Source organism: Moschus berezovskii, chromosome 6 (assembly GCF_049115385.1).
Source record: "Moschus berezovskii isolate FMDL1 chromosome 6, NW_MosBer_1.0, whole genome shotgun sequence".
NCBI lineage: Eukaryota > Metazoa > Chordata > Mammalia > Artiodactyla > Moschidae > Moschus > Moschus berezovskii.
This window is the reverse complement of record NC_142465.1, coordinates 51,887,446-51,910,966: the sequence shown is the minus strand read 5'-3', so window position 1 is coordinate 51,910,966 and position 23,521 is coordinate 51,887,446. Positions and strand designations below refer to the sequence as shown.

At 39.8% G+C, this 23,521-nt stretch overlaps 1 protein-coding gene across 5 annotated transcripts in view; it reads right to left on the bottom strand.

Moving 5' to 3' along the window:
- Window positions 1-23,521, bottom strand: part of GRIP1 (glutamate receptor interacting protein 1) — a 770,922-nt gene that overhangs the window by 250,135 nt on the left and 497,266 nt on the right. For 2 of the 5 annotated variants that reach the window (XM_088837041.1, XM_088837042.1), the window contains exon 1: window positions 21,855-22,140. The exons of the other annotated variants lie outside the window; for them this stretch is intronic. In XM_088837041.1, coding sequence (XP_088693167.1) covers window positions 21,855-22,140 — 286 coding nt within the window. Of the gene's footprint in view, window positions 1-21,854; window positions 22,141-23,521 lie in introns of those variants that run through there. 5 annotated transcript variants of the gene reach the window in all.

The window sequence follows — 23,521 nt, the reverse complement described above, 5'->3', positions numbered from 1 at the left end:
CAGTAATTTTCAACAGGACTCAATAAAGTGACAAAATATTTATAAATTTAGACTGAAATATAGTCATATGTACTGTTACATAAGGAAAAACATAATTGGTATTAGTGATTTTTTAATATAATTACCCTCTATCTGTATAAAATGAAGAAACTCAAAATGATGGAATTAATCTTAAACCTTGAGTCTATATAAGCGATTCTCTAAATGTTAGAGTCTGATGGAAAATCTTACTGCGATAGAAAAATTTTGCAAGCATAAATTTTAAATGGAGCTTCTAGAAAGGAATAATTTTAAGATAACCTGTCGAATTTGAGGAATCAGGGATTATTTAGATAAGAATTCTGTCAAAAATATACATAACATAAAGAGTATACAGAGACATTTCCAAGTTTATCTTCCAAATACAAATATCTGTTTCATGTCTACTAAGAATCTCAGATACCGAGAGTTCTTGAGTAAGAGTGAGGAAATGCTGTGACTCAAAGAAGGACAAGGAGCAGCCCCATCTCTGGGATGGATGGTTCTTGGCAGAGGCCAGAGCAAGCATATTAGACTCAAATATATAAGAAAAGTATACTTATTTTTAAACTACATGCTAAAAGAGTCAAACAAAAGTTCAATTACAAATTAATATAAGTAAGGTGCATATATACTGTGTTCTAACAACATACATGTGTTGGGGGGGGCACAGTTGTATCCAACTCTTTTGCGACCCCATGATTCCACCAGGCTCTTCTGTCCATGGAATTTTCCAGGCAAGAATACTGAAGCACATTGCCACTTCCTACTTCAGGGGATCTTCCTGACTCAGGACTTGAACCCACATCTCTTGTATCTCCTACATGGGAGGCGAATTCTTTACCACAAGTGCCGCCTGGGAAGCCCACAACATACATGTGCAAACATATGTGTATACATATGTAATTACACACACATATACATGTATATACTGAACGGAGGTACATAATTGTATTTCTATTAAGAAAATTGAGGCTATATTTCTTCAGTGTTCTTCATATAAGCCAGTAGAAGCTAGGTGTAGCTGGGTAACCCATATCTTAAAAACATTTGCTTATGGTTTGCCCTAATTTACTGGCCTTGCCCTTACTTCTCTTGGCCTCTCTCTCTGCCACTGGCTTACATTCTGTCCTTTCCTCCTGGGACCTAGAGAAGGTGAGAAGGTGTTCCTGTCTCAATTCAAAGCAGGTATAGCCAGCATCACAAGACCACATTTCACTGTTCTGAAATGAGCCTAGAATCCTGATGAGCAAGAGATGTACTTCTTTCCAGAGGTTACTCTGCAGGTGGAAAAAAGAAAGGACACTGAGTGGGGACACCCTGGGACTTGGCACGGATGTTATTTTGCCAGAAGTGGTGCTCTTATGCTCTCTGACCATCTCTGCTTGATCCAAGTAATTCATTTGCATGGATATTAAGCTTCAAATGTCACTGCACACTGTGCCTTTCTATTTTCTTATCACAGATCAGGCTCTTGATCAATCTGCCACTGGCTGTTGAGCCATTATCTGTCCAACAGAGCATGAGGACAACTGTACTTTTTCCTTTGATGAAGAATACCTAGATGTACTTCCTCATCTCTCAAGGCAGCTCAACGCCCGCCTTAGGAAGAGTGTAATACTATCGGCTCTTCATCAAATGGTTTCTTCATGGCAGAAAGCAGTGTCTAACCTTATGCTCCAAGCTAGGAAGGAGACTGCAACCCCGAAATTCAACACAATAGCCAACGTTTGCCAAATCAGGCTCCTAACTGGTTTTCCTGGATCTTCTTCAACCGCCAGAATTCTGCATGTAAAACAAAAGGAAAATACCAGGCCGTTTGCTTATTCACTCATTAATTCAACAAAAATTCACAATATTTACTGAACAGCTCCCAGGTGTCTTACAAGAGTTAATGTGACAGTAGCAGGGTTCACGGTGTAGTCAGGAAGGGGTGAATCAGATAGGTGGCGGCAGTGAACAAGTGATGCTTCTGTCTAATTAGCAACCGTTTCTGCCTTTTTTAGCACCTCTTTATATAGATGAACCAGGCTTCTCAGGTAGCTCAGACAGAAAAGAATCTGTCTGCAATGTCGGAGACCTGGGTTTGATCCCTGGGTGGGGAAGATCCCATGGAGAAGGGAATGGATCCACTCCAGTATTCTTGCCTGAAGAATTCCATGGACAGAGGAGCCCGATGGGCTACAGTCCATGGGATCACAAAGTGTCGGACATGACTGAGTGACTAACACACGCACACACACATATAGATTTGGATATATAGATATATAAATAGATATGGATATCTATGTCTATCTATTTCTTTATCTAATTAGGTGCTAATTCCAACATTTGAGTGTTTAGACCTCTTTGTGCCCCAGAGTTCTAAGGGCAATGATAGAATCTCCAACAAACCACAACATGAGTGTCAAGTGGTAAGGAAGCAACCCTGAAGCAGCTGGGGAAGTGCTCATCCACCTGGAACCTCCCTCTTCACTGTTCTTCAATGTCCCTTCACCTTCAAATGTCACCTCTTCAGGGAAGACTTTCCTTCTTAGAAGGATCACCTGGTAGCTTTACTTTGTTCTTAACAGATTGTGAACTCAGACACTAGAGAACATGGCTTGGTCATATTTGTATCTTTTAGTGCACAGCAGATTAGCACACAGTTAGATTGGATAAACAGTATATCTTCAGTGAAAATTCCTTGAATGCCTCTATATTCCCAGCCCTACATTGAAGGCAGGTGGAGTTCAAATAAGAGTGGAAGGCTGGCACTGCCCTTGTGGAATCTGCCAGGATAACAATCACATTCAGAGAACCAGCCTTCAGAAAGAAACCTAAATATATATATATATATATATATATATATATTTTTTTTTTTTTTTGCTCATTTTCCCCTTCCCCTCCCCATTACCCTTTCTTCTTCCCCAGCATTTTAGCTTAGCTATAACCTCCTGTTAGAGCTTCACATAAACATTCTCCTGTCAGTTATCAGAAAGCTTGGCCAATTTAGGTCCAGTTTCTCTGTTATATATTCTTCAAACACCTTGCATTTCTCTTTTATAGAAATCAGTGCTTCTCAACCAGGGGGGAGTGACTTTGCTCCCCCTTCCCCAGGATGTGTGATGACATCTGGAGATATTTTTGATTGTGAGAGGTGGCTTGTGGCATGTAGTGGGTAAGGATGGGGATGCTGTGACAGAGGACAGCTCCCCACAACAAAGAATTGTCTGGCCCAAATGTCAGTAGTGCTGAGTTTGAGAAATTCTTATATAAATCTTCACAGTTTAGAATTATTGATCTATTTTTGTCATTATTTGATGAATGTATTTTTCCCAATTGCACCATAAGTTCCAAGAAGCAGGGACTAAGTCTGTTGTGCACCATTATATTCCCAAAGACTCACAAGTAGTAGAGGCTCAGCAATCAATTATCGAATGTTGTCTTTAAGGAAATGTCAACTCTACTCTCTGAAACAGAATACAATATTCAAGCGATTTCTCCTTTCCTGCAAGTATATATGCTATCAAGACAAATGCAATTCTCTGTACTCAATAATCATTTTCTAGCAAAAAAGTTGTTGACTGCATGGTTGTATTTTAGTTTACCTGAGGAAGTTCTGTTCCAAAATGAAAATATTCCATATGAAAATATTGGTTTTAATGTATTAGGAAATTCTTGGGAAATTGACAAGTTCTATAGAATGTTTGACTCCAGCTAGAGTAATAATCCCTCATACTTTGTAATACACAGAACTGACAAGCCTTCATGGCACAGATAGCAGGAAACCTAATGTGTGATGGCTAGCATGTTGTAGAGTTAGGGAAGTGACATCATCAAATAACCCCTGAAGTAGGGCAGAAATAGAGATGCAGATGTAGAAAATGGATGTGTAGACATGAGGTAGGGGAAAGATGGGGGCGGTGGGATGAATTGGGAGGTTTGGATTGATGTATGTATATATATAGTTATAAAATAGATAGCTAGTGGGAACCTGTAGTATAGCAGAGAGAGCTCAGCTCGGTGCTCTGGGGTGACCTAGGTGGGTGGGATCAGGAGTGAGAGGGAGGCTCAAGAGGGAAGGGATATATGTATACATATAGCCGACTCACTTTGTTGTACAGCAGAAACCAACACTGTAAAGCAACTATACCTCATGACTAGATGAAAATAAACATTTATATTTGCTAATATACAGGGGCTCATTATACATATGCTCTTTTGTGTCTTTACTTTAAAAATATTTGCAGAAAAAATCATCTTGCCTCTTTTAATCTGTTGTATAGTATTTCATAACATAGTATTTAGTAGTATTTCATAATATGCATTACAATATTTTATTTAACCAATCCTCTCTTAATAAACACATAGATTATTATTTTTGTCCTTATTAAAAAAAATCCCTGAAGTAAATGCTAAGACAGCCTTCTATACTTCCTATCCTCCTAAGAACAGTAAGCTTGCATTCTACTGAATTGAATCTGCAGTGCCTGGAAGTTCTAAAGCCTCTCATTATAATACTGAGTCATAATATTTGCTTTGCAGCTTTACCTCAAGTGAACATTCAAATGTAACTTTTATATAGAAGTCAATTTTTTGAAGAACTACCATGTAAAAACATCGGGGAAAGGAGCCAGTTAATTATTAAAGCAAATCTAAAACAATGTACCAAGATACACTATTTTTATAAAAATAAAAAGTAACTAGTTTATAGACCTGTGTAATGAAGTGAAAGTCACTCAGTCGTGTCTGACTCTTTGCGAACGATGGACTATATAGTCATAGGCCAGAATACTGGAGTGGGCAGCCTTTCCTTTCTCCAGGGGATCTTCCCAACCCAGGGATCGAACCCAGATTTTCCACATTGTAGGCGGATTCTTTACCAGCTGAGCTATCAGGGAATCCCAAAATATATCAGGGGATATATAAATATATATGTATGAATGTATGTATATGTATATATTTCAGGGAATGTATCAGGGAATCCTAGTTTATAGACCTAGACCATCCTTAAAAACATACCACAAAGGCACTCTGGGCTTATTTTCATTCAGAGATGTTTACCTTCTCCATGAGGCAGTGAGTTCTTTAAATAAACACAGAACCTGCATTTGAAAGCATGTATTCATCTGTTAGATTCCCCTGTTGAAATTTTTCTATGAAAAAAATTCAAGATTTTGTTTAAAACGATACAAGTTTAATTGGACTTTAAAAAGTTTTTCCCCTTGAAAATTCTTGCATATCTGGTTCTCACTCTATCAAATAGAAAACTTGGGAAACTTCAAGCACCTTTTCTTTTGGTTTCTGTATCCAGCAACTCCAACACACAAGGCCCCTTTTGGCTAGGTACTCAAGAAGATGTAAAAAATTCAGAATTCTTGCCATCAAATCCCAACCTAGAATCTCTCCTATTTTTCCTTTGCTCTTGCTTTCAAGGAGCTTATTAAACTCTTGCGGGACAGAACAAACATGGACTTTTGAACTCAATTTGTGAAAAATAATGTTTTTGAGTGAAAGAACAGATTTCCTTTGACCAGTAAGAAAACTAAGGCTTATAGAGGTTAGTTTAAAAAGCATCTTAAAATAAACGATACCTTTCTTGGTCTTTTAAGGTGATACACTGAAAACTGAGTCATTCTATCATTACAAGTCCAAGGGACTCCAAGGGAGTCAAGACCTTGGAATGGTTTGGTTACTATCTCATGAATCACAGAGCAGGACCTGCTTCTGCCTCTCATTGTCTTTTTGTGCACTGTACTCATTGTACCCAGGAATCAACCCGGGGTCTCCTGCATTGCAGGCTGATTCTTTACCAACTGAGCAATCAAGGAAGCCCCACTGTACTTTCAGATATGATAAAAGACGTTCTCCAACAGATGGAAGTCACTATGGGAAGAGAAGTGTCTGTTCTTAGCATTTTATTGGGATTGCCATACAGAGAAGAAAAAGCCAAAAAACGTTCCTGCAAAACCAAATTTCCATATCAGTTCAGTTCAGTCGCTCAATCGTGTCTGACTCTGCAACCCCATGGGCTGCAGCAGGCCAGGCCTCCCTGTCCATCACCAACTCCAAGAATTTACCCAAACTCTTGTCCATTGAGTTGGTGATGACATCCAAACATCTTATTCTCTGTCATCCCCTTCTCCTCCTGCCCTCCATCTTTCCCAGCATCAGAGTCTTTTCAAATGAGTCAGCTCTTTGCATCAGGTGGCCAAAGTATTGGAGTTTCAGCTTCAACATCAGTCCTTCCAATGAACACCCAGGACTGATCTCCTTTAGGATGGACTGGGTGGATCTCCTTGCAGTCCAAGGGACTCCCAAGAGTCTTGTCCTACACCACAGTTCAAAAGCATCAATTCTTCGGCGCTCAGCTTTCCTTATAGTCCAACTTTCATATCCATACATGACTACTGGAAAAACCATAGCCTTAACTAGATGGAACTTTATTGGCAAAGTAATGTCTCTGCTTTATAATATGTTGTCTAGGTCGGTCATAGCTTTCCTTCCAAGGAGGAAGCCTCTTTTAATTTCATGGCTGCAGTCACCATCTGCAGTGATTTTGGAGCCCCCCCAAAATAAAGTCTGCTACTGTTTCCACTGTTTCCCCATCTATTTGCCATGAAGTGATGGGACTGGATGCCATGATCTAAACTTCCATATACATTGGCTGAATTTACTGGGATAACTTTGAAAGTAGTAGACAAAGAAAGTGAAACTTCCTATTACAGTAATGATAGTAAGATAGGTAGCAAAGCTAGTGTTTCCTTGGGCGTGGACTGGATTGGAAAATCACTGCATCTGGGACTATTTTTTAATTCATTTTTGTTCCCCACAAAATATCTTGTCCTTTTTAGGTGCATAATAAGTATTTGTTCATTGACTTTTGGATAAAAGAGATATTACAGGTAATATTCAAACATAGCATGAAAATTTAATAATGAGAAAAAGAAACAGTACCTATACACAACCTGACTACAATAGCAATACTGAAGATGGGCTTCCCTGGTGGCTCAGATGGTAAAGAATCCACCTGCAATGCAGGAGACCTGGGTTTGATCCCTGGGTTGGGAATATCCCCGGGAGAAGGAAATGGCAACGCCTTTCAGTATTCTTGCCTGGAGAATCCCCACGGATAGAGGAGCCTGGTGAAGTTGTGACATGGCTGAGTGACAGCACACACATAGAGTGTAGCTCTGGTTTGTTTTTTTTCCTTCATTCAGTAGGCATTAGAAAGAAGCAAAATTTCTCTAATACAAAGCCATCTACTGTGGCCACCTGACTTTCTACATAACACACAAAAAAGGACAAATGCCACTACCCTTGTCACTATGAGACTGGTGACACAACACAGCATGGCGGTTCCACCATGTGAACTGGTTGAATCAGAAATTTCCATCCAAGCAGAGGATTGTCACTGGTGTGTTTTAAGGTGACAGAACTAGAGGAAAAGTGGAACGAACAGGGATTAACACTGAAGATGGGCCAATGCCTGGTTAGTATTTTACATGTATCATTTTTATTTCATTCTTGTATAATCTTATGAGGTAGGTCATCTTTCCTGGAGAAATTCAACATGGAAAATGACATATGAAGTACTGCACAGGGGCAGTAAGCCTCCTGTCTCCTATGAGGCCCTCCGAGGTAGCATTCAACTCCTTGGCAATTTAACACTGGTTCTCCTTCAGCCCCTCTGTCTTGAAGGTCTAGAAACATGCTTTATTAGTTCACCCAGCATGGCCCCATTTCTCAAAGGTGAGAAACCTGTTAGTAAACTGGGAAGACTGGTATATATTGAGATGGATGTATATATAATGAGAAAGCTGTCATGAGGGTAAGAATATTCACTGTAAGCCAAACTACATGGGAAACAAAATATATACAGAAGTTGCTTGGTAAGGAGGGAATAAAACCAAAGGAACTATATCTAAAAGATAACACTGTTGAAGTAGGAGCCCTTGCAACAGGAACAGCTTGACAACACTCCTCTATGTGAGGAACGATCTAAGTATTGGAGTTGGACCATTTGAAACAATTATCTAAGATTTCCTCTCCTCCCGGAAACTGAAAGTCACTCTGTTGAGTCCGAGTCTTTGCGACTCCATGGATAGTCCATGGAATTCTCCAGACCAGAATACTGGAGTGGGTAGCCTTTCCCTTCTCCAGGGGATCTTCCCAACCCAGGGATCGAACCCAGGTCTCCCATATTGCAGGCAGATTCTTTACCAGCTGAGCCACAAGGGAAACCCAAGAATTCTGGAGTGGGTAGCCTATCCCTTCTCCAGCGGATCTTCCTGACCCAGGAATCGAACCGGGGTCTCCTGTATTACAGGCGATTCTTTACCAACTGAGCTATCAGGGAAGACCATCTCCTCCCTGGATGGTGCCAATATTTCCTTCTGTGATCCTCCTTTCTGGTCTGTGTCCAGTGAGAACCAAATCCTGTTCTTATGAATACTTTCTTTATAGTATATATCAATACATCCTCATAGATATATATTATTACATTTGATCAGTTCAGTTCAGTTCAGTCGCTCAGTCGTGTCCGACTCTCCGCGACCCCATGAATCACAGCACGCCAGGCCTCCCTGTCCATCACCAACTCCCGGAGTTCACTCAAACTCATGTCCACAGAGTCGGTGATGCCATCCAGCCATCTCATTCTCTGTCGTCCCCTTCTCCTCCCGCCCCCAACCTTTCCCAGCATCAGAGTCTTTTCCAGTGAGTCAACTCGTCGCATGAGGTGGCCAGAGTATTGCAGTTTCAGCTTTAGCATCAGTCCTTCCAATGAACACCCAGGATTGATCTCCCTTAGAATGGACTGGTTGGATCTCCTTGCAGTCCAACGGACTCTCAAGAGTCTTCTCCAACACCACAGTTCAAAAGCATCAATTCTTCGGCAATCAGTTTTCTTCCCAGTCCAACTCTCACATCCATACATGACCACAGGAAAAACCATAGCCTTGACTAGAAGGACCTTTGTTGGCAAAGTAATGTCTCAGATTTTTAATATATTATCAAGGTTGGTCATAACTTTCCTTCCAAGGAGTAAGCGTCTTTTAATTTCATGGCTGCAAGATCAGGTTGCAGTAAAGTCTTGCTTTTTAAGTAGTTATTTGGTCTCATGTTGAGGAAGTGGTTTTTAAGCTTTTTGAATCATAAACTCTTTTAAGAATGTTTTGAAAGATAAAGAGTTTCTTTCCAGAATAAACCATGTTCACAGACATAAACATACATTATTTCCAGAATTATAGAAACTCATGCTTCAATTCAAGGTTTAAAATCATTGCTTAAGATAAATTTGCACAGTGGTCTGATCCATTACATATTGACATCGGGTGTAACACTCAGAGTTCCTGGGATCTATGATCCTTATGAACTGGTATCAAATTCACTTCATAAATAAGAAAACTGAAGCTCAGAGAGGTGCAATGACTTGCTCTAGGGCCAGTAAAGGGCAGATTAAGGAATTTATTAATGTCTACAGTAGGTATAAGGCTACCTTTTATAGATTACTCTTTTCTTTATAAGTGAAAATCACATCTCAAATTCAAAAAATCAAAAAGGAGGGAATGGAGAAGGAGGGAAATGGGAAATTTTATAAATTTTGAGCATCTAAAGAGGGTCACATGTTGCTTCTTTTAATCAGTAAAGACTAGATTAAGTTATGATTATCCCCATTTTATTGAAGAGTAGAAATTACCTGAAGTTAATAACTTGCTCACATTTTCTTAGCTATAAGAAATGGATGGAACTAGAATTTGAACAGGAAGCTGTGTTTCAGAGGCTGTGCTATTATCTACCTTGTGTTATGTCTGGTCACAGCCTGAGAATCACTGGTTTCATCCATCTCTACCGGGCATCTCAGAGTGAACTTGCCAGCAGAGTTGAGGATTATCATCTTGAAGGAACTCTGAGCCTTCAAGTTCAAGAGAGTCTGAGTCCAGGGTGACTCTCAAATGATGGGACATAGGAGATGCATATGCTTTCATTCAGTTTTTCAAAAAGAAGTGAAATGGTTTATATTTTACTTCAGAAATGGTCCATCTCTGCATCTTCCTTCTGCATTGTGTTACATATTTGATTAGGCAACAAAGACTTCTGGTCCTCCAGTAATAAGTAGTGATTAATCACAATCACCTGTCACACTTAATTTAGCATTCAATTCCATGAAAAGATCATGGACACGCTCCAAGGTGAAATTTACATTTTAATGTTCATAGATAAAGAAGTATAGCAGTATGTGTTACATTTTTTTCCCACTATGAAAATCATTTTCTGGAATTTAGATTGTTAAATAATCATTCCTTTTATGAGACTAGCTCTAAAGATACATATAAATTTTGAAACCTATAGTATTACTTGGCAATTTTAGTGCTTTACTTTTTGCAGCCAATCATGGAAGACTTGCTTTTATAGCTTTCTCTGCAGAGTCATCTTAATTATAGGGAAATTCTTTTACAAATGGCTATCCATTTACAGTGCTTCAGCTGGAATCCAACATTGGTTTTATTGGAAATGATGAAAAATTATTCTTCCTGGGACACAGAGTTAAGAATTATGATTGGAAGTGAACTGTGTTCTTTTGGCTTTAGGAAAATTTAAAATATCCTATTATTTCCTTCTAAACAGTTTATCCCAAGAAGGTGTAGTAAAGCACAAACCTTAAAGATTCTAGAAAAGTTTTCAAGGGGAAAGGTATCATACCAGTTATGTGATTCAATCAATACATTTAACTAATACATGCGTTTCACCCAACTCACAGCAATAGGGAGCAAGCCTGATTAGAAGTCCATCTATGGGCTGCCATTGTACCCTTTCAGTCTCACTCCGCTTTGAATGTTATTTTCTTCTTCTTCTTCTGTTAGCCAAAGAGCTCACAGGGCTGGGAGTGTGCACTAGCCCTAAGGACAGGAACTTCTTTGAGTCTCTGTTAATATTAATAGCATTCATGTCACCCTGGCATCACGTTACATATTCCCTTGGCTATTGTCTTTCTCCTAGAAAGAATATAAGTTCCATGAGGGTAAGAATCTGTGGGCTGTAACAGTGTCTGGTATATAGTGCATGTAGGCATGCTAAGTCGCTTCAGTCATGTCCAACTTTTTGTGACCCCAAGCACTATAGCTCACCAGGCTTCTTTGTGCAAGGGCTTCTCCAGGCAAGAATACTGGTGTGGGTTGCCATACCCTCTTCCAGGAGATCTTCCAGATCCAGAGATCAAACCTGCATTCCTGTGGCTCCTGCACTGCAGGCAGATTCTTTATTGCTGAGTCACCAGGGAAGCCCCTGGTATATATAGTAGGATTCAATAAATATCTGATAAAGGAAGTTTTGAATTTAACTTTAAATTTCTCCCATAGCTCGTATTTTATTCTCTAGGATACCATGTTTACTTTACCTAGAATTAAAAAAATTTATATCTTAATGTCTTCTAGGTATAAGATTTTGTAAATAAGAAGTCATAGAAGAAAAAGAAAAGATAAATTCTTCTACACTTAAATTGTGTTTTGATGACAAATGGAATACTAACAATGGAATATTCTACAACCTTTAAAAAGAAGGAGATTTTGACTCATGCTACAACATAGATGAACCTTGAAGATACTGTGCTAAGTGAAAATAGGTTCAGCACAACAAGACAAATATTGTATGGTTTTACTGTATGAGGTACGTAGTCAAATCCATAGAGATAGAAAGTAGAATGACTATTGGCAGGGGCTGGGAGAAGTGGAGGATAGAAAGCAATTGTTTAATAGGTATGGAGTTTCAGCTTGAGAAGATGAAAAACGTTCTGGAAATGAACTGCAGTAACGGTTGAACAACAGCTCCCTAGTGGCTCAATGGTAAAGAACCCACCTGTCAATGCAGGAGACGCAGGTTTGATCCCTGCATGGGGAGGATCCCCTGGAGAAGGTAATGGCAACCCACTCCAGTATTCATATCTTAAACTGTTAATGCAATTTCCCAGAGCAAGTGTCTATCATATGACATATACCAATGATATCGTTCAGAGGAGTACAGGGGCTTCACACAATCCCCAGTATTGTATATTCTAAGCTGGGTGGTGGGCATGTGGATGTCTTATTATTCTTTAAAACATAAATAAAACATAAATATCTACTCTGCATACTTGTACTTCACACAGACTATTTATTAACAATTAAATAAATGAAATTAATGACAATATGCAGTACCCAAAGCATAGAGCTTAACTATCTTTCATCCATTTTGGTCCAAAATTTTTTAAAAAAATTTTATGTCTCTCTCCTTGCTAGGTCCTTATGCTTTCTTTTTTTTAATTTACAAAATAAGATACAGAGCTTAAAAAAGTAATTTTACTCAATTTAAAGATCTCAACTTTTATTTTGTCCATTAAAAAAACTGAGCCCCCTGGGAACCAATCTACCATGAAGAGAGTGAAATCCTTCACTGATCTTAAATGTTATACAATTTCCCCGTGTAAGTGTCTATTATATGATAACACAAAAGAGAGAGAAATGGAAGATCATAAATAAATAGAGTATAAAACTTCAAGTTTCAGGGCATTACTGGGACAGATAACTAAGCAAGCATAACTCTGATATAATAAATTACTTGAACTGCTAAAAGAGTGGGCTACATAAATCTTCATTTTACTAGAGGAGCTGCAGAATCCAAATGCACCATAAAGAGTAAAAAAATCTCTTGTGAATGCTAACTGAAACTCCACTTCGGATCTGAAAAGCCGAGAGCCATTTAGATATATGCCATAAGCTTACATACACAAATAGCAAGAGCAACCTTTTCCTCTTGGTGTACGAACGTAGCTGTCCATGTGAAAGTAGAGTTATTTGTGTTAAGGCTGGACGTGGGAGTGATGGTAAGATGTCAGCAAGAGTGAGAGTCAAGAGTTAAAAAAACAACATGAAAACTACCAAGAAATGCCCTGTTTTACATTTTTTCCACCAGGGTAAACAAATTATTCTGGGTACATTGACATGTGGCATATAACTATTTAGTTCATATTCATCATTGTATTTAATACTCAAATAACATCCTTGATAGGTATTACTTTTCTTATTTTATATATGGAGGGAAGGAGGGAAAGAGAGAGAAAGAAACTTTCCAGAGAGACAGTGCGGGTAAATGGGCCCGTTGGAATGCAAACCTAGTTCATCTCACTCAAAGTCCAGTACTTTGGCCATTATACTCTTTATGACTGCCTTAAAATATAGTTTCTAAGAAAGAAAGCAAAAATAACTAGTAAGACAAGAATCAATCAGCCAGGTTATTAGCTTTTCCCTCCACCTTAAAAGGTTTTTCCTACCTTTGGGGCCATATTCCCACTCATCTACCAGTTCTTTCTAAGATGAACCAAGGAAATAAAATACGAAACCAATCTGTCAATTTATATTTAAGATGTCTTAGGATCCCTCCTCCCCTCCTCTCTTTTGTCTTTTTCTTCTTTCCTTCCTCCCTTTTTCCTTTCCTTCCTTCTTTTCTTTCTGTCTCGACTTATTCCTATATCTTTATTTACTACACACATAAAGTGCAGGTGGTATAGTGCTGGTCCAGAGTGGGAGCTCTGGAGTAGGAATATCTGGTGACAAATCCAGGGCAATACTTTCAGCTGTGTGCCCTTGGCATTTTACATAACTTCTCTGTGCCTCAATTTCTTGTAAAATGGGGATAATATCTCATAGTGTGTGACTGCGAGGATTAAATAATATAATGCATCTAGATCACTGAGTAATTTCTGGCACATAATAGGAGCTTAACATTAGGTATTACTATTAGCAGTAAATAAACATATACACACATACATATGTATTGCATCAGTTCAGCTCAGTTCAGTTGCTCAGTTGTGTCCAACTCTTTGTGACCTCATGGACTGCAGCACTTCAGGCTTCCCTGGCCATCACCAACTCCTGAAGCTTGCTCAAACTCATGTCCATTGAGTCGGTGATGCCATCCAGTCGCATAGACACTAATAAATGTTAGCTATGACTATGACTGATATACTAATGATATACACAACTGTTTATATTATTACAATTATTAATTATATATTATAATTATATATACAATAACAATTGCTGTATGCAATATGGCTATGTCACTAGTATATTAGTTACAGTCATAGCTGTTAGCATTCATATTATTTGTTAGTACTTACTATAGTATTTATTAGTATTATAGTCTTATGATAATATACTAACAGCTGAGGACGCCACTATCAGTGTCTTCAGGCCTTGGGGGAGAAGGTAGGAGCACAGAGATAAGGTATCTGGGCCGGAAAGGATTAGGAAGACTTTCTGGACGAGGTTTGAACTGGGTATCGAAGTGTGAGTAGGAGTCAGATATACAAAGAAGGCATGTGTGTTGGGGAGTGAGGGTATTTCAGGCAAGAGAGAATGGTATTAGTGAAACTGCACAGCACAAACCAGCAAACTGTACAGGGTGGTCTGAGGGCAGGATATCAGTGTCATGGGACCAATTACACTCAGCAGTCGAAGTGGAGATCAAATTGAGGTGAGTCCACAGAGACGGGGTAGCAAGGAGAAAATGACTCTTTCAAGGCAGGGTGTGAAGAGATTAAATACTCATTCTAGGAGTTAGAACCATAGAAAAGACTGAGTAATCATCCAGTATAAAATGTCCACTTGAACTGTGATCCAATTCTTAATTTTTAAATGTCGGTATTTTCTACTTATGAAAGTCTATAGCTTCAAAGACAAAAGTTGTAGAAAACATCTGCCCAATTATCCACACTGCCTTTTTTCTATTAAAAATCGCTACACATGAGAATGAGCAAAATCGGTTTCCTCATGACACAAGGAACCGGATGAATTTTGTACAAGCAGAGTTATCAGTAAGAATTAAAGTAGAAGATGGGAGAAACTCTAAGGAAACAGAATTAAAGAGCGTCATTCTTCTTTCTGTCAATCCTGAAGTACCAGTAACCTCTTGAATATGTGATGTGCCTTTCCACATACCCATGGGCCTCTCTCTAGAATGTTATCCCTTCACTCTTTTTGGCCTGATATCTTCTATTTGGCCTTCAAAATTCAGTTGAAAGGTCATTTTCTCAGAGAGCCTTCTCCAATCATCCAACCTGCTTTTGCTGCATACTCTTTTGGTCTTAGACATAAGGCATTCTTTTATCTTAGTACTAGCCACACTGAAGAGAAGGCAATGGCGACCCACTCCAATACTCTTGCCTGGAAAATCCCATGGACAGAAGAGCCTGGTAGGCTGCAGTCCACGGGGTTGCTAAGAGTTGGACACGACTGAGCGACTTCACGTTCACTTTTCACTTTATTCCACTGGAGAAGGAAATGGCAACCCACTCCAGTGTTCTTGCCTGGAGAATCCCAGGGACGGGGGAGCCTGGTGGGCTGCTGTCTATGGGGTTGATAGAGTTAGACACGACTGAAGCGACTTAGCAGCAGCAGCAGCAGCCACACTGAAGTACAATTATTCTTGAATTCCAATAAACTATAATGTTCTTGAAGGTAGGCATTATGGTTCTTTAGATCAGAGACCCCTAATTCCAACTACATTACTTAGAGCATATTTGACACCATACTTTGGCCACCTCATGAGACGAGTTGACTCACTGGAAAAGACTCTGATGCTGGGAGGGATTGGGGGTGGGAGGAGACGGGGACGACAGAGAATGAAATGGCTAGATGGCATCACCAACTCGATGGACATGAGTTTGGGTGAACTCCGGGAGTTGGTGATGGACAGGGAGGCTTGGCGTGCTGTGACTCATGGGGTCGCAAGGAGTCGGACACGACTGAGCGACTGAACTGAACTGAAGGCTGAGCGACTGAACTGAACTGAACTGAAATTCTAATAGTTTGTAGATTCACCATCAGACAAGCATAGTTTGAAAAATAAATTTATCACTCTTAGAATAACAAGAGACTTTAAAAAACAGATTCCTTGTTTTTCCACCTCAAAACTATAAATAGATTATGTGGCAAGATGCCCTGAGACACCCAAGGTAGGACAGAAATTCCAGACAATGTTTCTCAAAGTTGCTGTGGGAGAATATATTAAGAATTTTTTCTTTCTTCTGTCCACTGAAGCTCTACTTTGGCTTTCCAATCAGACTACCTTCAAATCAATAGTTATGATTTTTCATTATTGTGAAAGGACAACTCTCTCATCCACGAAATAGTCTGTTAAAGGCACTGCTGGATCATTTTCTCCACATATGAGCATTAAAAACTAAAAGAGGACTATTTAAGGGATAAATGATTCAAGTGAAAGAAGCCATGGAAAGTTTTGCCATTAATCTTTCAAGAGAACCTTCTCTCTGGTTCTCCCAAAGCACATTTTCCATGCTAAGGGAAAAAAATTACTTGAATTTCAAGGCAAAAACAGACAAAATATTGCCAGGAAATAGTTGCAAATCCCACTGGGAGGAAAAGGTCCTTCTAATGGATCGACCAAAAAGTTCACTTGAGATTTTCCATAACATCTTACGGGAAAATCTGAACGAACTTTTTGGCCAACCCAATACTATAAGACCAGAAGACCATTACAGCAAATTGTGCAATGAAAAAAGCCAGTGCAAAGAGAGGCAATAACTTTTTTTTAGAGGATCATCCACATTTTTGTACTGTACCTAAGATACGCTAGAGTAGGCTGAGTGCATCTAGCAGATACAGTCCCATCTTCCCCCTCCTTTTAGACAAACACAGCTTTATCTGACACATTAAGGTAGGAATCCTTTAGCGTTGTTTGTCAGTTTTGTTCAGTTCATTTAACTCTGCCAGGTTCTGTGAAACAGTAATAACTGAGACAGTGTTGATGCCTCACAGAACTAACTCAGAAACAGACACTGCAGTCAGACATGTGAGTTCAAAGATCTGCACAGGTCCTACCACCAGTTGGTGGGGGCTCTGAGAAAACTGCAAAATGTATGAGGTGAGTCTTACATGTATGTGAAGTGAGTTAACATATAAGTGACTCTTACATGGTAACACGTGAGGTGAGCCTTTCATGATGAGCCTAAATGAGTCCCACTGACTGAAGAGGTGGTGGGCACGGGTCTCTGAGAGGTGCCTCAAAGACATCATCAGTTGAGAATTTTAAGACCTAAAAGGATTCCCAGGGGTTTCCCAGGTGGCGCTAGTGGTAAAGAACAAGCCTACCAATGCAGGAGACGTTAAGAGATGTGGGTTTGATCCTGGGTCGGGGAGATTCCCTGGAGGAGGGCATGGCAACCCACTCCAGTATTCTTGCCTAGAGAATCCCATGGACAGAGAAGCCTGGTGGACTACAGTCCATAGGGTTGCAGAGTCAGAACTGAAGCAACTCAGCACACTCACAAGCAAAAGGATTCTCTAAGATGCTGATGTTATGAGCCATCTCTCTCCCTCATTTCAGATATACCCTAGAAGGTTCTCAGTGTCTTCAAGCCCTGGCAATGTGTAGATCATGTTCAGGTTGATCTGATGAAGAGGAAGTAAACAGTACCACTCTCTAGTCTGAGTAAGAAAATCATAAACTAGATTAATGACAACAACAAAGATGCAGGGGAGGGCAGTAGTTTCTATAGAGTCCATATTGGAGATAGAATGGGTACAGCTTAGAACTGAAAGGAAAAAAATTCATGGAGTCACAGATGCTACACGATATAAGAGCAGCAGTACTTCATCCGCTGCTTCATTATTCAACAAGAGGTGACTTTGCGTCTTCAGTGCCAGCTTACAAGGGGGGCTGACAATGGCAGACAAGACAGTCTAGTAGTGGGGAGACCAGGCAGTGAACAGAGTCTAATAAAACAGTGTAAATGCTGCCCTGGGTAATACTACAGGTGCTAAGAGAAGACACAAGAGGAGCGACTAAACTGGACTTTAGGAGGAGAGAGAGAAAAGTGGCATCTTAATTGAGGTCAGAATGAAGAGTTTACCACAAGAAGGGGAGGAGAAGGAGGAGAGAACTCCAGCGAGAGGAAAGAGCATGTGAAAGGTCCAAAGGCAGGAAGTGGCGAGGCAGTTCACAATGGGACAAGGAGCGCAGTGTGCGGGCAAGTGTGTGGGTGAGTGTGTGAGTGTGATGCGTGTGAGTGGTGTGCATGTGTATGATGTGTGTGAGTGCTGTGTGTGTGGTGTGTGATATGGTGTGGTGCGTATGATGCATAGCATGTATATGTTTTGTGGTGTGTGTGGGGTGTGTGTGTATGTATGTGTGTGGTGGCAGCAGAGATGAAAAACAGAAGCTAGATTGTTAGCTCCTGCAGCACACACACGGCAGAGGCAGATTTGTGTTTTAAAAGATGCTTCTAGCTGCAGGGTGGAGCATAGGCTGGAGGGGCCAGGCAAGGCCCAGGGCGCGGTTAGGAATCTAAGTAATCTGAAAACAAGCATTTAGAAATCATCAAGATTTATTCTGAAGTACATTTGGAAGAATAAATGAATGAGAACAAGCATGACTCCTTCTAAGCCTTCCACCCTCTACTCTAGTCAAGACACAAAGTCCATTTTAAAACTAGGGCTTCCCTGGTGGCTCAGAGGTTAAAGAGTCTGCCTCCAATGAGGGAGACCCGGGTTCGATCCCTGGGTCGGGAAGATCCCCTGGAGACGGAAACGGTAACCCACTCCGGTATTCTTGCCTGGAGAATCCCATGGACGGAGAAGCCTAGTAGGCTACAGTCCACGGGGTCGCAAAGAGTCAGACACGACTGAGCGACGGAACGGAAGGAACAGAATGTAATTAAAATAGAATGATAAAAGTGCTGAAGTGGTATAGACAAATGAATGGAACAAAAAGTCAAGAAATAGCCTAATTATAAATGGGAATTTTCAGTTCAGTTCAGTCACTCAGTCGTGTCCGACTCTTTGCGACCCCCATGAATCACAGCACGCCAGGCCTCCCTGTCCATCACCAACTCCTGGAGTTCACTCAAACTCATGTCCATCGAGTCGGTGAGCCATCCAGCCATCTCATTCTCTGTAGTCCCCTTCTCCTCCCACAATCCTTCCTAGCATCAGACTCTTTTCCAGTGAGTCAACTCGTCGCATGAGGTGGCCAAAGTATTGCAGTTTCAGCTTTAGCATCAGTCCTTCCAATGAACACTCAGGATTGATCTCCTTTAGAATGGACTGGTTGGATCTCCTTGCAGTCCAAGGGACTCTCAAGAGTCTTCTCCAACACCACAGTTCAAAAGCATCAATTCTTTGGCGATCAGCTTTCTTCACAGTCCAACTCTCACATCCATACATGACCACAGGAAAAACCATAGCCTTGACTAGACGGACCTTTGTTGGCAAAGTAATGTCTCTGCTTTTTAATATGCTAATTTAGGTTATTGTTAAGATGGCAAGTAGCATCCTTTTAAAAAATAATTAGAAAAAATAATAAAAATAATTAGGCTTTCACCATATCTAACAAGGAAATAGATTCTAGGTAAAGATTTAAAAATAGGTACAGAATTTAAGAAGGTAAAAATAATTACTAAGCAATTCACAAAAGAAGAAAAGCAAACGCTAAATAAACTCAGATACCAATTTTTACCTAGCAGATTGGCAGTGATTTAAAAAGCTCATAATATCCACAGACAGTGAGATTACAGGGAAATAAAGATGCTTCTACTCCACTGGTGAGAATATACAAAATTGGTATGTCCTTTCTAGAAGATGATTTAACAGTATAAAACAAATGCTTGAAAATATACATTCTACCTAGACACTCTATTCCTAGGAATTTATCCTAAGGAAATAATTGAATAACCACACAAACATGTATATACAATGGTGGCAGTGCAACATTTTGAATAATAAAGATATTGTTGCTGTTTAGTGTCTAAGTCATGTCAGACACTTTTGCGACCCCATGGACTATAAGCCCGCCAGGCTCTTCTGTCTGTGGGGTTCTCCAAGCAAGAATACTGGAGCAGGTTGCCCTTCCCTTCTCTAGGGGAGCTTCCCAACCCAGGGATTGAACCTGTGTCTCCTGCGTTGCAGGTGGATTCTTTACCACTGAGCCATCAGGGAAGCCGAGTAAAGATATTAATGACCACTAAAATGTGATGAGAAAGACAATGAATTCTGTAAAGGTAAAGAATTATTTTAATGACATGAAAAAATATTCATAATATATTGGCAATAAACAAGGTTGTGGTACTGTGCGGATATTACCATTCTATTATATATTTGTATATAGAAAGGAGAAATTTACATAGACTGACAGTTGCTTTCTTTGGTTTTGGGATTATGGTCGGTTTCTGTTTTTGTCTTAGGTGTTTTATGAAATTTTCTTACCAAGAGTATATATTACTTTTATTATCATGAAAAGTACAAACTCTATTTCCCTTTGCAAAGAGTGTCAAGAACAGCACTGAGAGTGCAGTTAATAACTCAAGAGGAGAGCAAGTGCCTGCATCACATTCCCAGCCACTGACAAGTGCCAGCTAGATGGTGTTTCCTCTCTGGATTCAAGGAGAAAAGCTGACACAGAACAACTCTTTCTACTACCGAACCTCAAAAGAAGAATGAAAATCCTTGTCACAAAAACCAGCAGTGTTACTGAATAAATTACAATATATTTTGCACTTCAATTGCATGATAATGTAGACACTCAAACCACAGTTTCAGAAGCAATCCGGACATCATGTCTGCCCATTTATCAAACCATGTCAAATACCATAGCCAGTACAACTTAGCTTTGAGGAACATGCTTTTTTCTGGTGTGGGACTATGTCTCATTCATAGGAATCCTCATGTTACTCTGTTTTTTCACTTATGAAACAATAAGAAGTTGTTTCATGTACTCTAACTTTACATATCAAGCACTAATATGGTAGATATCTTTTTCATAATAATCTAAGACTGAAATCAATAAATACCACCTTACTTTTGTAACACAATATTCTTTTGTACACTTAATCTAAAGGCTTCAACAAACCATGCTCAGTGGAGAAGCAGGCATTTTTACTATTATTATTATTCCTATTTCTACAGAAAACACTTACTATCAGAGTTTATTTTCCCAAGGGTTTCTCAGTCCATCAGCCACAATTCAGCTTCACACCTAGTATTGCTTCCATAGTGGCATTTTGTATTTTGGCCGTGATCCCTGGCATGTGAGGTCTTAGCTCCCCAGCCAGGGATCGAATCCATGCTGCCAGCAATGGAAGAGTGGGGTCTAAACCACTGGACCGCCAGGGAAGTCCGTGGTTTATAACTTTTTTCAGCTTCAAATATGAATGACTGTTTTCCAATGAGAAATACTGGACTTGACCAATTTTATTTTTCTGCCTTCTATATAATATAGAATTGAATACTTATGGAGATGTCAAGTTCAGTCTTCTCATCATATTGACAAAGAAACTAAAGCCCAGGGAAACCAAGCAACTCTTCTCATCTCAAGGGTCAGGATGGGAGGATGGGAGCCAGACCTCAGTCCCCTTTCTCTATTTTAATTGCTCACTGTGCTGCAGAGAGAGTCTGAGCACCCTATAGCCATCACAAAGTACAGACTGTACCCCACACAATAAGCCTGTGAGGAATGATGCTGACGATGGTCTCACTGCATAAAGGGGTAACTTGGAGAATTCAGGTGACTGTGGAACACTTTCAGCCACAAAACCCAAGGGTTTACACCAAAGCCAGAACTTTCTCCCTCTGAAATCAAGACTGGGATGTTTTTGTTTTTCTAGTTAACTCTCAATTTGAAGGAATCCACTGCTGAAAAAATTTTAGAAACTTAAATTTATATAGCCATCTGATAAAAACACTCACATACTGTAAGACAGCTATTTCCCAAGGAAGAATATCTTTTAGATCATATATCTTCTTAAAGCATCAGTTTTCTACAGATAAGTTAAAATTTGAAGTCAGAGAATAATGAAAGCTTACCCCTGTTTAGTTTAGCAAGAAATTCAAGAGGGCTCTGATCCAGGTTAACCTTTGTATCATTAATTTCAGGAAGCTCACAGCTTAAATGGAAATCATCAATGTAAGCTTCTAGGGCTTCGGAGGCAGAAGAATATGGCTTTTCTCTGTATTGGATGGAACCATCAACATTAAAAGTGATGCTGTTGAGGACTAAAGATGCTGGAACAGAAGATTCAGAAGTGCTAAAGTGATGTTTCTTAACTGACTTTGCCATTGCTTTCTCAAATGGGCTGCAAGGTCCATTCATTTTCCAAAAATCTCTAGACATAAAAAAGGTACACATAATTTCAGTTAATACAGGAATGGGTGATAATACTCACAGAATCCTTGCTAATCTTTGTATCCTATATATTTGCTTTTTTACAAATGAAATTATTTTTTATTCCTCTTTATGTTTTATGAATAGTATACTCTCAAGCAATGTTTGTTGACTGACAGTTTCACTGCCATGGCCACAAGTGTGAACTGGACTTTAGAAACATGAGGGAACTAAGAATCGAAGCCTTGTTGGGTAAAGCACAAAACAGAGGGCGTGCCTTCCTGTGTTTTTAGTTCTCCTCAACTGTGTAAGTAGTTCTGGAATCTTGAGATAAATTTATTCACCACATTAAGACACGACAAGCCTTCAGAATCATGAGAGAGTCTTCATTCCATACACTTGTTCCCACCACATTGATGAGGGCAGGGGAAGTCGCATGTGAAGACAAGAAGACAGCCACAGTGAGCCCTGGGACAACAGTGATGGCAGAGACCAGGGAACAAGAGGACGTGAGTGCAGAAAGGAGTAGGATTTAGTGTGGGCATTGGGCCCTGCAACCTTGTCACTCTGACCTCAGTGCAAGAGTTTAGCAGCTGTGGACCTCTTTATTATCATCTTGCATGAACCACTTACTCTCTACAATAACTATTAAAAACAGGCATTGCAGTACCCTCATTTTCAAAATACGATTATAGTAACATATGGAGAATAAGTATCTTGTCCAAAGCTAAAGGGAAACAACAGCCAAGGTTAATGGCCAAGGTTAAACCTCAGCAGTCAGATTCCCAGGTTGAACTTAAGCACTGCACTTGTCTACCAGACCATTGCCTCACATGTGCCGAAACGGCCTGTGTAACCTGTAATGTAACTTGTAATCTCTAAATGTCAGCCACATCTAATGTGTCAGCAAGGTCTACCAAGGTTGGGTGCCTAAATTCTGAGGTCTCTTATTTCTCTAAAATGCTTAGAGAGTAGTCGCTGGTGTGTGCAAGGGGAAATGCCATTTATTTGATAATAGTATATATATGTGTCAAAGAGAGAGTACTCACTTTTTGAGTCTTTGAAATTCAAGTGGATATGCTGAATTTTCAGAACGCTACATTATATGACATCATAATACTTATAATTTTCACCTGTGGAATGTTTTTCTAGTTTCCTCTAATGCAATGGAGTTACATAGAAGCCTTTGACAACCAGAATAAAACTAAGAATTATCTTCCCACAAAAATGCACATTAATAAACACAAACACAATGGGTTCTAGGATTCCTGACGCTCATGCATGCCCCCTGCCCCCATGAATTCTAAATTAAGAACTTCCATCTAAAGAAAGTGATTGGTGGGGAAAGAAACGGAGGGAAGGAAGGACA